The sequence below is a fragment of the Fusarium proliferatum genome (genome assembly GCF_900067095.1).
Source record: "Fusarium proliferatum ET1 genome assembly, contig: FPRO_scaffold001, whole genome shotgun sequence".
NCBI lineage: Eukaryota > Fungi > Ascomycota > Sordariomycetes > Hypocreales > Nectriaceae > Fusarium > Fusarium proliferatum.
This window is the reverse complement of record NW_022194790.1, coordinates 2,351,812-2,365,101: the sequence shown is the minus strand read 5'-3', so window position 1 is coordinate 2,365,101 and position 13,290 is coordinate 2,351,812. Positions and strand designations below refer to the sequence as shown.

Genomic DNA, 13,290 nt, shown 5'->3' with positions numbered 1-13,290 from the left:
GTGTCTAAAAGATCGCTAAGGTAATTTTATATAGGTAGGTTCTGTAAAGAAAAATAAAGATCAGAGCGATTCTCCGTCTCGCCGCTAGCTTCCCGCGAGATCGCCCATCATGATGACCGTCCCCAATTGGCATCTCCATGTCAATCTTCCAAAGTCAATCCCTGTCCCCATGTTGATCTGTGCCCCAACGGTCGGGTCGACATGCATCTTATAGCCGAAGCCACGGAACCCCCAAGATTGTGGCTTCGCCTGTCATTCCAGCCACGTTTTAGATCTAGAATGTTGCCGGCTGGCCGTATCTTCGGGACTCGACCGAGATATTGTCATAAAGTGATGCAATCAGCGAATGGAACTTGTCCATTTGCCATGACCGCATTTCCTTTACTATACAGTATCCTGAAGTTGCACTCATTGGAAGACAGTTCACGCACGCACTACGGAGGTCAGATCTGGCTCCCCTCATCCAGCCGGTCTTCCTCATGAGTTCCCGCGGTTATTCTCAGTGGTGAACGCGCCATCATACAGTAAACTTTTGTTTTTTCACTAAAGTTACTGCCTATATTCGCGATAAACTCGCGGACCTGGGTTTTGCAGGTCCCTTCTCATCCTGGCCTTTAAAGAAGCTGTAGTAAAAGATTTAATAATTTACTACACATGTATTTCTATATAAGGGCAACAACGGGCCAACGGGCTTAGCCCAGTAGTTTTATCAATATCAGTGATGCTCTCCAACACAGAGGAAATACCATAGCCAATAATACTCCTTCCATTTCTCCATGCGCTCCATACTAGCCAGGCACACGGTAGTTAAAAAAGGTTCCGTTTCCCCATCCTCATCCCTCACTTCATCATGAATCTCCGTATCGGGTCCGGGCTGCACGGCATGTTTCTATGGTAAGGTATCTCAAGTTTGACAGCCAACGAAACCCACGTGCACTCTTAGAGCCAATATCTCTTATTCAGTTACTTCACAATATGACCATGACTCTCCTTTGCCAGCTTATATCATGCAGCACATTACAAGACTCATGACTGAGAGTGAGATAGAGCGAAGCATCGACATGCACGAACCGTCGAGTTCCGTAGATTTTGCCACAGCAACCTTCCTAAAACGCCGAATAACCTCTAGTATAATTACATATCCATACTCATCAAATGCATCTCGACAATTCTCATGAACTTCGCTACGAAAGCCTCCAGATGGAATATAACTTTGGTTCCGGTCTTGATGCGATGCTCATAGAAAGCCGCCCACTGGATAACTTCACCTTTCAACCCATCGTCAATGAGGGCAATCAGCTTGAACGCCAAGGTCTTGAGGATAGTAGTGGGGGGAATGCAGTGTGTCAAGAGATCGTAAAGCTTTGACCGCACCTGCAGGATCCTGGCTGGCGAGTGTTCTTCAAGGATCTCCTTTGCGATCTGGCCGATAAGGGCCTCCCAATCTGCCGGTGGGATTGCTGTGCTATCAGTGACTTTCTCACTATCAACTAGGTTAGCTTTTACTTGACACCACAGCCATCAATTTCACTAGGGAGAACGTACTTTTGTGCATGAACAGCTTCGTACATTAAGAGAGCTCGTCGAAGGTTTCGTCCACTCTCCTCCGCTATTCGCTTGTGAAGACCCTCCACGACGGGCCAACCCTCTTTCTTCGCTGATACGGCTAGCACATCACATATTTCCTCGTGCGTTGGGGCCGCTACTCTGACCAGTAGAGTTCTTGAGCGAATCGGAGCAATAATATTGGCAGTAGAATTCGCCAAGAGGATTAGTCGGAGGTTGGGCGAGTACTTTTCCATCGTTCGTCGCAGAGCTGCTTGTGCATCTCTTGTCAGGTGATCCGCTTCGTTGATGACCACGACCTTGAACTTTTGTTTCGCTGATTGATCCACTTGTTGCGTTTGTGCAACCTCTTTAAGAAGGTCCTGAACAACAACTCTGTCGTAGTTTCCAACGTCGGATGGTGTGATTTCGAGGTGATAGACGGAGGCGACAATGTTGAACTCGAGCTTTCGATTGCTAGTCGTCTGGAATACTCGAGCATCGATTTTGATCTTCTCTACACCTGGACCGTAGAGCTCTTTCAGCGTAGCGACAATTCGGGTTTTCTTTCCAGCACCTGAAGGCCCGTACACAAGTAGGTGAGGGAAGTCACCGCTCTGGGCCTGAAAGTAATACTAGTCAACAATGCTGCTCATCAAGGCTAGGTTTATTGACTTACAAGAGAGCGAAGACGATCTGACAACTCATTGTGATATGTGAGGGTCTCGAGAGACCGAGGTCGGTGCTTGTCAACAATAAGCGCCATCGTGGAAGCTGCTTGGTTTGGAGGTGAGAATTGTGGTTGAGACAGCTTTTTGGGAAATGGTGGAAGACGCGTTGTCGCGTAAAGTGGCAGAGTGGATGATGTCTTGAAAATGAAGTGGTCCGTGCACAGCATCCAACTGTGACAGCCGTTCAGCAGGCAACGAGTGATAGGATAGGTAAGGTATTGCACGAATTAAAATGGTTTCGCTAACGAAAAGCATTGATGGCCAACAAGAAAACATCAACTTCATCATCGGTTCGATGCCGTTGTAAGCATGTTGAATATAAATCTCATTTTGGTTACTTCCAGAATCAGTAGATCCAGAATTTGGTATTCATACAAGTTACAACAACAGATCTACACTTCCATAATGTACATGGCATTGTCTCATCAGTCAAAATCTCTAGGGGTTGCGGGAAGCTTCAGAAGTGCTCCCGACCAGAGTCTCAGTTGCAGGCGAAGAAGCCTCCAGTAGCTAAACAGGAGCAATGTGTCGTCGAGGTCTTTTCAACTCTTCTAGAGTCACGCCGTCCAACTTGGTGATTCCAACCATGGGAGGCTCTCCCTTCTTAACGAATTCCCATTGACCTGAGATTGCGATTAGTTGTGCTCAATAAATAAGGCTGTAGGATATTCACCAGGCAGCTTGTTACCAGCCAAACGGAAAGCATCTCTCACAACTTGCTCGTGAAGTCGTCCTCGGATTTCGAACAGAATCTGGCTAACAGCCATTCGGGTTGCCCAGTGATCGAATGAACCTTTACCTTTACCCATACGCATCTGTAAAACCATAAGCCGATGTTCCACCCAAGTCTGGGAAGGCCAATCTTACATCGTTACCGCTGACATATACACCAACGTTACAGTTCTTTCGCTTATACAATCGGTATTTTTGACCTCGAAGTCGCACTTTAATGGTGTCCTCGGCCATCTTCAGTTGCTTGGCGCTGATTCTTCGGTGGTGATCCGTCATTCGTAGACCATAGTCGCCCCAAATCACTGTCGTACCCTTGGTCGAACCACCTGTGGCCACGCGAGGGCGTCCCTTTGCCATCTTCTTCTTTCGGTTCAGGTTTGGCTCAAGCCAGTTGCCCAACATTGATGGGGTCGTCGAAAAGGCTCGAACATTTTGAGGTCGTCGAATCGCATCAAGTGTCTCCAAAGACTGCCGAAGAGGGGTATGAAATTGTCGCAGAGGAGAAGAGGCACACAACCTCAACCTCTGGAAGGCATTGAGCAATGTCGATGTGTTAGCGAGCTTCATGGCGGCGATCGGAGTTGATTTGAAGCTGCCTCAAACAACGGAGCTCCAGAAAATCTTCCCGATACCGAAGGTGGGCATATTGAGGCCTAAATTTCAAGGCCCACAGCCTGGAACCACTTTAGCTCGCAGTCACGGACCTCGCGTCAGCTTCGCGTTTGATAGGAGCTACCGTGCACGTCACTAGACTCGGACTTCTAGGCTGCTTCTTGATTGCCTGGTTCACGTTACCAATCCTCACCCAGGCAACATTGGCGCATGCCATTAAAAAGGTCGATGCACTTCTTGAATCACCAGTAAAAAAAGAAGAAGAAGAAAAAAAAAAGAAAAAAGCGAGATCGACAAAAATGCCTTCCGATATCCGGTCTTTCTTTGGACCCAAGGGTGGTGGCGCCCCAAAACCTGCTCCAAGAAAAGCTGAGGAGCTGGCCAAGAGCAAGCGTACAAGTAAGCCAAACAATACTCCTCTTGGAGATAACAACGGTACTAATATAATTTCAGAGGGAAGAAAAGTCGTCGAAGATAGCGACGATGACGAAGATGAAGCAGTAGAGTAAGTTGTTCTCCTTACACTTGTTATTACAACCAAACTAATCCCGAGCAGAGTGCAAAGGCCTACCACTAAGGCCGCCCCGAAGAGAAAAGCCAAGTTTGTCTTTTGACTTCTGTCTTGTCAATTGCCTTCTAATTGAATTTTTACAGGGAGGAGGAAACTAAGGGCGTGGCTATTTCTGCCGATGATTACTTCGCTTCCACAAAGAACAGCAAGCCTACGAGTTCAGCAACGCCCAAAAAGTCTGCTGCAAAGCCTGATATTCCCGTTCGGTCAAGTCCTCGAGGAAAGCCTACTGCTTCGAAGCCCGCAACAACAGCGAAGAATGACAAAGCTCCTGCCACACGAAAATCAACAACCTCTTACTCACGCCACAATGCCGATCAGGATTCTGATGCTTACATGGATGACGGAGACGATGACGACGAAGATATTTTTGCAGCCGATGCCAAGGGTGGAAGTAAGCGCAAGAACGACGACTACGAGGAGGACGAATCCGAGGATGAGGAACTTCCTAAGCCAAAGCGAATAGCGACCCGAGGTCGCCCATCCGCCGCCAAGAAGGAAGAGAAAGAAGAGACCAAGCCTACAGCAAAAGGCAGAAAGCGAAAATCTTTATCAGAAGACTCAGAAGAGTCGGAAGAAGAGGCTCCACGCAAGAAAGCGGCTACTGCCAAACCTAAAGCTGCAGCCAAACATCGGGCTCCAAGAAAGACTGATGAGCCTGAAGATGAAGAGATCAAGGATATTCTCGATAACGTTACCACCGTTCGTGCCCCTACACCACCACCCAAAGATGCCAATGCCAAGTTCGATTGGCGAAAGAACGCATTCGGAGGCGGTAATGCATCTGCTCAGCCAGCTGCTGGTGCAGCTGACCTCCCTGAAGGTGCGGATGAATGCTTGACTGGTCTCAGTTTTGTCTTCACGGGTGTTTTGCAGACCATCAGTCGTGATGAGGGCCAAGCTCTTGTCAAGAGGTATGGTGGCAAAGTCGTCGGCCAGCCGAGCAGCAAGACAAGCTTTGTGGTTTTGGGAGAAGACGCTGGGCCAAGTAAGCTGGCAAAGATTAAGTCTATCGGCATCAAGACAATTGACGAGAACGGACTTTTTGAACTGATCCGCAAACTTCCTGCATTTGGAGGTGGCGGCAAAGGAGCACAGAAGGCGCAGGAGAAGAAGAAGGCGGAAGAAGACAAAGTCAAGAAACAAGTCGCAGAGATGGAGGCTGAAGAGAAGGCTCGAAAGGCAGAGGCTGCGAAGGCCGCCAAAAAAGCGGCCGCCGCTGGAGGTCCTCCTGTGAAGGCTGCCGCGGCACCCCCTGTTCAGTTACTGACTTCAAAGTATGCACCCACACAGCTTGGTCATATTTGTGGCAACAAGGCTCAAGTCGAAAAAATCCAAAACTGGCTCAGAAACTGGCCAAAACATAAGAAATACAACTTTCAAAGGAGGGGCGCTGACGGGATGGGCGGCGAGCGCGCCATCATCATCTCTGGACCCCCTGGAATCGGCAAGACAACGGCTGCTCACCTAGCTGCGAAACTGGAGGGATATGACGTTTTGGAGAGTAACGCTAGCGACACTCGAAGCAAAAAGCTCGTCGAAAACGGAGTGAGCGATGTGATGAACAACACGTCGCTTCTCGGGTACTTTGCTGGCGATGGCAAAGATGTGGATGCAACCAAGAAGAAGATTGTTCTCATCATGGATGAGGTTGACGGTATGTCTGCGGGTGATCGAGGCGGTGTCGGTGCTTTGGCAAAGTTCTGCAAAAAGACACAGGTTCCCTTGATACTCATCTGTAACGAGCGAAGACTGCCCAAGATGAAGCCTTTTGACCACGCAGCTTTCGACATCCGGTTCAATCGCCCAACTGTGGACCAAGTTCGATCTCGCGTCATGACTATTTGCCACAGAGAAGGGCTCAAGCTTCCTGCTTCTGTGGTAGATGCTCTCATCGAGGGAAGCAACAAGGATATTAGGCAGATCATCAACATGATTTCCACAGCCAAATTAGACCAGACAAGTATGGACTTCGACCAGAGCAAGGCCATGTCTAAGGCTTGGGAAAAGCACGTCATCCTTAAGCCGTGGGACATCTGTCAAAAGATGCTGGCAGGTGGGTTGTTCACCCCCGCAAGCAAATCGACACTCAATGATAAGATTGAGCTCTATTTCAACGACCACGAGTTCAGCTATCTTATGATACAAGAGAATTATCTCCGAACAAAACCCATGGCGTTAAATGGAAAGGGGTATAACCAACGCGAGCTCAAGCTCAAAGCTCTCGAACTGTTCGACAATGCAGCAGAGAGCATCAGCGACGGAGACCTTGTCGATCGCATGATCCACGGACCCCAGCAACACTGGAGCCTGATGCCCGCACATGCTGTGTTTAGCACGGTCCGGCCCGCCAGCTTTATAGCAGGCCAGCTCATGGGCTCCAACTTCACGTCGTGGCTGGGCAACAATAGCAAGTACGGAAGGTTGGGCAGGTCGATTCGAGAGGTTCACTCTCACATGCGCCTCAAATCTTCTGGCGATCATAACGAGATTCGCCAGCAGTACCTTCCTATCCTCTGGACGCAGCTTGTAGATCGTCTACAGAAGCAGGGCAACGAGGCAGTGCCAGAGGTCATTGATCTGATGGACAGTTACTACTTGACTCGTGAAGATTTCGACGCTGTTCAGGAACTCGGTGTCGGACCGATGGACGAGGAACATGTCAAGATTGAGACCAAGACCAAAGCTGCTTTCACCCGAACGTAGGTTGACCATTTACCCATGCTCCGATATGCAACTAACGAGCTCTCTAGATACAATGCAATGAGCCACCCAGTTCCCTTCATGAAGGCCAGCAGTGTCGTCGCTCCCAAGGCTCAGCCCAAGGAGGTTCCTGATCTTGAAGAAGCTGTGGAAGATGATGATGCCGAGGCAGTCGAGGCACCCGAAGTCGACGAAGAAGATGACGAAATCGATTTCAAGAAGGACAAGTATATCAAAAAACCGAAAGCCAAGAAGGTCACCAAGAAGGCGGCCAAGGCTGCTGGTGACGACGAAGAAGAAGACGAGGACAAACCCAAGCGAGGTCGAACCAAGGCCAAAGCTGCTAGTGCCAAGGCTAAGGGGAAGAAGTAAATGACGGTCGAGTTATCGCATGGCATTAAGTGTAACAGGTAATATTCAGATGTGGTTTATTGTAAGTAAGCTAGAGGCATATCCCATTCAGTTAGTGTTTAGTATGGAGGCGAGATGGGGAAAACGGAGTCAACGGTAACGAGCCAGCCCTCGTTGTATTATAGATTTCTAGTAATAACTAAGAAATGGGATCCAGACACTCTGATAAACAGTAGCCATACTTTGATCTTTGGATAGACTCTGAAGTCTCTGGAACTTGATCAAACGAAGTTATTGCCAGTTGCATTGTCCCAAGCAACACTGTTCATTGTTGATGGGCATTCTCGTGAAAATCTGTAGTGGTATGTCATCTGGTGTCTTCATATAGGACCATGGAGCTGCATGTACTGTGTGGATACAGGAGATTCTGTGGAAGATCGGCTCTGTTGCCACTGGCAGTGGCACTAAAGCTGCCAGCTGCCAGTGTGAACCGCCCATGATCCTATTCCCACTTTGCTTGCCAGTTGCTGCCGGCTGCCAGGGACGATAGCAGTGGCAGCTAGAATGATTCATCCTCATTGTTTCAAAACAAGCGCTTCCAGCCCCATCTCATATATCTTCTGTTCCCCCTCCGTCTGTTTTCTTCCTTCTCTTCTCTCCATCACACTCAACTTCTTCACCTTCACTCAACAACGTGACATCATCTCAACATCCTAACATCAAGACTTCGTCTCACTACAGTGACCAAGTCTCTTCAACCTACCATCCTTGTTGTCATCATCTTCACTTCATTTCCCCGAAACATCTTTCACGATGCAGGGCTCTGCATCCTACCCTGCTGCTCTTGGGAGCAGCAAATGGATCGCGGGTTTCCCAGCTAGGCACCGATATGACGACGGCATCTATGTCCGTACTTCTACCAGTGAGTCGATACAAATATGCTGTCTTCTGCCATGTTGAGAGCATAATGCTGATATTATAGTAGGAGCTTCTTCACCTCAAGAAGTCAAATTCCGTGATTTTGTCAAGAAGAGTAAAGCTGAGCTGAGAAGTGAGTTTCAATTGGTGCCAAAGGACACCAGGAATATACTAAATCATATGCTAACTGGCATTTCAAGATGTATTCTCTGCGAATGAGAAGAAACGGTCCGAGGCAGGAGTCGATGGTATGGAACTGAATACTTTGTTTACCTTTTTGCTCAACTAACCTTTGCTCTTCTAGAACTACGCGACGCAAATGAAAGCGGCCCAGAACGAAAGAACAACAAACTATCCTGGGCAAAACTATTCGATACAAAGTCAGGAAACAAGCTTCACAAGCGAGCAAAGTCCGCTCCGAGTGACATTCACGTCCCACATCAGCTTGATCCTATCACTGAAGTCGGTGAAAGTAGCGAGACACAAGCCAATATCGTATCTGTCAACACTTCATCACGAAAGCCCGTCGGCAAGAGCCCTCAGTACTCTGCTACTCATCAAACTAACGGCGACGGCGTGTCTGTTATGACAACATGCACAACTATAATCCAACAAGCTAACCTTCAGGGCAGCTCTGAAGGGAACCCCCTTGATGCCGCCACCAACCGTGAGAGCATCGCGATCGGCGGACGAAATTGTACTTCCAACCCATCCACGCATCTCAGCAGTGGGAACTCGAGTATCTCTGAAGACGAATGTCCTTCTCAAGACGAAAGGGACAACACATCAGATGGCTATGGAGCCTCAATGGCACGTTACGAGCTTCTTAAATCTCAAAGAGAATACTTTGTTGATCTACAGCAAGACATTAGTCGACAAATAGAGGAGACTGAGCTGCGGCGCATTGATCTACGGACCTTCATCACTGAATAGGAAAAGGATGTTGGACCGGAAATGAATGCTCACCAGGAGACTGCTCACCATGAAAGTACTGCTCACCAGGAAAACACTGCTCGACAGGAGGACAATGGTCTACAGAACGAGAACCCTGGGCAGGGACACACAAACAACAACAACAACAACCACCTCACGAGTAAATCGTCGTCAAAGTTCTCATTGAGATCTGTCTTGAGTATGCTGATGGGTAGCGACAAGTCTGATGAAGACGCAAAATTCAAGGGTGATGGGAACGGAAAACTGAAGCACAAGGGCCGACTATCTCCTCGATGGAGGACATTGCTGGTTGGAAAGGCCAAGTCTGAGTCTTCTAACATGGGTCATTCCCAATCCTCCTCGCAGATTCTCGGCCAGAGTGACGGGCAACTTGCCAATCAAATTGTCGAGTAAGTATTCTCTGCAGATGTATTCAATGTGATCGGGAACACTGACAACAGTCTCACAGACAAGACAGAACATTCAAGGGCCTTGATTGGAAGCTCCCAGCTGGGGAAAACGAAATGGGCCAGCTTATTCGAGAGTTCTCTGGCGACCTCAACACTACGACGCAGGAAATGACTCGCGGGGCCCCGGTGTCCCCGGTGTCCCCAATGACTCTAAGCCTCCATTCATATCCGTCAAAGTTTGATGTTTCGATGGATCAAAATCTCCCCCCTCGGCCTGCAATGACCCCAGTCTCATATTCTGATAACCAGAACCACAACCAACAAGTGCACGACGAGTCCACTAACCAAGACCCTCTGGTTGCTGTGGGAGTTCACATGGAGAACAAGCAGGCACAGATTGTAGAAATTAAGACTCGATCTGACCGAACCATGAGCCAAGATGCTCAGGGTGACGCTGAACAGAATCAAGTTCCGCGAGAAACAGTCGAGCGCGATACAACCAATGGCAAGTTTCCACACAAGGCGAGCATTTTTCTCGTACAGGCTAACAACTCCTAGATGTCCATCCACCCCGGACATGGCAGCACGGAGGTGACCCTACGGAGGTCGAGACTGTTGAAGAAGTAAGTTTGCTGTGGTATTGGCTAGAACATAACCGAAATCAGACTTCTGACCGTCAATTGTAGGCATATGCCCGGCACCGAAGCTCCCTTGCAGTTGTTGATCGAATTCGTAGCATCGGGCTGCTTGGACCAAATATGGATGAAACGAAATCGATCGCCGTAGACGAGCCCAGAGAGCTGGGCGAACAGCGACTACTAAGAGAAATGACGGAAGACCTTGAGCTGCCGCCCAACAGGATCGCCTCCAACGAATCTTCGATCGCTGCGACATACAACTCCAAGGTAATCCCGAGTATCGAGGATCAGGACACAAACCTTGGATGCGAGGGGCTGAAGACCCCAGAACCAAATGCCGAGCAGAAAGACGATGCCAGCGACCAAACCGAGTTGATCCTGACAAGAGCAAGAAGCTTGGACAGATTTGTGCCTGAGGGACTCTACTACCAGGATTCAGTGGACGGTGACTAGTATTACGCCGCCACTGATGACATGGTATCCGACGTACAAGGATATGAGGAGTGGGAGGAAGAAATCCCCGAGGACTTTACTCCGGGACAGCCAGCCACGGAGGCTTTGATCAAGGAGCTCAAGATAGAGAGACTCGGCGGGTTTTTCACAACCCTTGAGAACGTCCGGAGTGAGAGCCCCGAAAGATTGATTGGTAAGTTGACACATGCTTCTCTATCTTATATACTTACTAAGTTGCATAGCGGCTCGTGATCCTAAAGCTGTGGTCACTTGGCGAGATGGAATTGCCGAGTTGACCTCGATCGGCGGGATGCTTCGTGACGACAAAGCAGAGCAGCTGTACGAACAAGCTACTTCAACTGCAGGGAGCGACGGAGATCTGTCTGCCATGGGTTACAAGCCAAGCCGAGTAAGCATATCTCCCTCTCCGTCTTTCAGCCTTTGGTGCTAACATAAACTCTAGGCTGAGGTTGAGACTGCTCTCGCGCACCCTGAAGCGCCCGTTATTCAGGGTTGTAAGCCACAAACGATTTTCAACGAATGCGATCGAATCAAGGAATCTATTCACATAGATTCCCTGGCAAAGAAAAAATATATCGCTCAAATGCAGCCGTCTATGTCCCGAAACGAAATCATCTTTGCTGAATGGGATCGAGCAGATGTAGTAGCCTCCGTACACAAGCACAACCAGCAGCAGAGCCTTAGGGAACAAGAGCAAGAGAACGAGGAGGCCGCTCGTCGCCGACGTCTCAGGATCTACCGATCTGTAGAGAGACATATCATCGAGGGCCGGCGCCTTGCGGTCAAAATCAATCGCGAGGCGACCGCCGCTTTTCACATGTGCGAGTACTTGGACGGGGATTACGAGAGGATGAGGGGGCAAATCCTCCATTGTGCCCAAGAATGTGGCCATGAGCCCACTGACAACCTGCAACATGCGGTCGAGCTCATCCGAGAAACGCAGCAGGAAGAGCAAATCACGTACCGCAAGTATGAGGGCTTCGAGCCTGTCGATATTGAGAGCCCCGAATCCGAGGCGGCTGCTCGCTATGGTCGCGATTATCAAGAAATCGCCGGTAACCATGTCGACAAGACCGTTGATCCAACCAACGAGTTCTTTTGATCTCTCATCAACAGAAATGTGAGACGACGAGGCATGAAAAAAGAAGAAAAAGTTGAAGAAAAAAAAAAAAGACATATACCACAGAGAGAGCTGCAAAGCTTATCTGACAGGAATGTCCCCTGTTTAGCTGACGGAAATCTTAAAACTACTTGCTCACCCTACCACAACACCTACAAAGATCACACGATATGTCGACAGCTGGTTCTATGTCGGGAACCAACATTTAACAACTCTACATAAACCACTTGGTGCAGCTATATAGCGCCCACAGATACCTAGCTATCTTCCCCTTTTACCTATTGCCTTTGCCATCAAGTGCAAGGCTAACTATCATGATGATACATACCATGATACCCATGATGGGATACGCCCAAACACGACTTGACGTAGCGATGAGCGCGCGCTATTGGCTTTGCCTTTTGTTTGCTTTTATACTTGCTTTACCCTTTGCGATGTTCGTCTACGAGACTGGCCTATGACGATATGGACCAAACAATCCATCCACTTGCAAAGAGTTGAGACAACACCTACCAATTACTATCGTATGAACCTTTGTTTCTTCCGTCTACCATGTTGAGGTATGAGGGTATTGAGCGCCTCAAAACAACTCAGAAGAGTCCTACTGGATACCGACGAATACGGATGTGAGAACGAAGATGAGGATTGCTTGTTTGATTTGTTGATTTCTTTTTTTTGGACCTGTCTGGCTATTGGTCAATGATTGCCGCCCTGAGCTGAAGAAGCCGGATCAAGATTGTTTAGTCGGTTCTGGTACAGATTGTTAGACTCTGGGTTTGAGGGGATGTCTTGGTGAAGGGTAGATACAAGAACCAGACAGATTAAGATCAGACAGTCAAGATTGATTCGTTGAAAATATTACTCCTGATAGAGGTGACGTGTTCTAATATTTCTTGATGTATGAAATCGCTATGGTCAGTTATACCATCACGAACGATCCTTGGTGATAATTTGCCTTGAGGTCTTGTATTACTTGGTCATTAATTCGTTATCCGCAGGGTATCATATACAGCCTTCCAAACCCCCATTACGCCCCCTCGTGTTTCACTGTAGTATCACCTTCTTCTTCATGATGCTCCGTCTGATCAGCCTGTTCTGTCTCGCCTTCAGCCTTGCCATCTTTGTCCATGACGTTCTCGAACTGCGACCATAGTGCCTCGACCGAGGAGAATTCGTTGCCGACCTGTGCACCCATCTCTATTAGCTTGGTCCTCTCGAAAGAGACTGTTGTTCATACAGCGGTGACTGCCTCGAGAGATCGGTTTAACTTGTTGATGTTGGCCAAGACGTGCTCAAAACTCTGGACAGCATAATGTTAGCATAAACGCTATTGACTACCTATGGGGAGACATGACGTGCCATTGCAATCTCGCCTATCAGAGCCTCGCGCTGCTGCTCAAAGTACGTCTTCTCCTGACCGCCCATCGCGGATGCTGACCTCGAGTGGGAGGCCATAACGCATGTATTTCTGTGTTTGCTTTCAAGGCTGTGGAAGGTTGTCGTTGGTTTCAACGCGTTACCCCCAGCGTGAGGAAGTTTTGGCGGGGTTGTT

General features: G+C 48.6%; 5 protein-coding genes across 5 annotated transcripts; 2 read left to right on the top strand and 3 right to left on the bottom strand.

Annotated features, from left to right (window-relative positions):
- Positions 1 to 1,134: 1,134 nt before the first annotated feature.
- On the bottom strand, positions 1,135 to 2,311 carry FPRO_01311 (putative replication factor C 38K chain; the record flags this gene model as incomplete). Its single annotated transcript, XM_031232883.1, has 3 exons — positions 1,135 to 1,483; positions 1,546 to 2,168; positions 2,225 to 2,311. The coding sequence occupies 3 exons, from the start codon at positions 2,309 to 2,311 to the stop codon at positions 1,135 to 1,137; spliced, it is 1,059 nt and encodes a 352-aa protein (XP_031075162.1).
- Positions 2,312 to 2,786: 475 nt separating this feature from the next.
- On the bottom strand, positions 2,787 to 3,575 carry FPRO_01312 (uncharacterized protein; the record flags this gene model as incomplete). The annotated part of the gene is made up of 3 exons (XM_031232872.1): positions 2,787 to 2,899; positions 2,950 to 3,091; positions 3,144 to 3,575. 3 exons carry the CDS (start codon positions 3,573 to 3,575, stop codon positions 2,787 to 2,789), a joined length of 687 nt encoding a protein of 228 aa, XP_031075161.1.
- A 344-nt stretch (positions 3,576 to 3,919) lies between these two features.
- On the top strand, positions 3,920 to 7,266 carry FPRO_01313 (uncharacterized protein; the record flags this gene model as incomplete). The annotated part of the gene is made up of 5 exons (XM_031232861.1): positions 3,920 to 4,019; positions 4,074 to 4,125; positions 4,177 to 4,221; positions 4,275 to 6,893; positions 6,945 to 7,266. The coding sequence occupies 5 exons, from the start codon at positions 3,920 to 3,922 to the stop codon at positions 7,264 to 7,266; spliced, it is 3,138 nt and encodes a 1,045-aa protein (XP_031075160.1).
- Positions 7,267 to 8,058: 792 nt separating this feature from the next.
- On the top strand, positions 8,059 to 11,720 carry FPRO_01314 (uncharacterized protein; the record flags this gene model as incomplete). The annotated part of the gene is made up of 11 exons (XM_031232850.1): positions 8,059 to 8,167; positions 8,231 to 8,296; positions 8,364 to 8,411; positions 8,468 to 9,012; positions 9,097 to 9,506; positions 9,566 to 10,011; positions 10,065 to 10,129; positions 10,193 to 10,589; positions 10,638 to 10,790; positions 10,840 to 11,006; positions 11,061 to 11,720. 11 exons carry the CDS (start codon positions 8,059 to 8,061, stop codon positions 11,718 to 11,720), a joined length of 3,066 nt encoding a protein of 1,021 aa, XP_031075159.1.
- Positions 11,721 to 12,765: 1,045 nt separating this feature from the next.
- FPRO_01315 (uncharacterized protein) lies at positions 12,766 to 13,163 on the bottom strand (the record flags this gene model as incomplete). Its single annotated transcript, XM_031232839.1, has 3 exons — positions 12,766 to 12,921; positions 12,976 to 13,038; positions 13,089 to 13,163. 3 exons carry the CDS (start codon positions 13,161 to 13,163, stop codon positions 12,766 to 12,768), a joined length of 294 nt encoding a protein of 97 aa, XP_031075158.1.
- Positions 13,164 to 13,290: the final 127 nt, after the last annotated feature.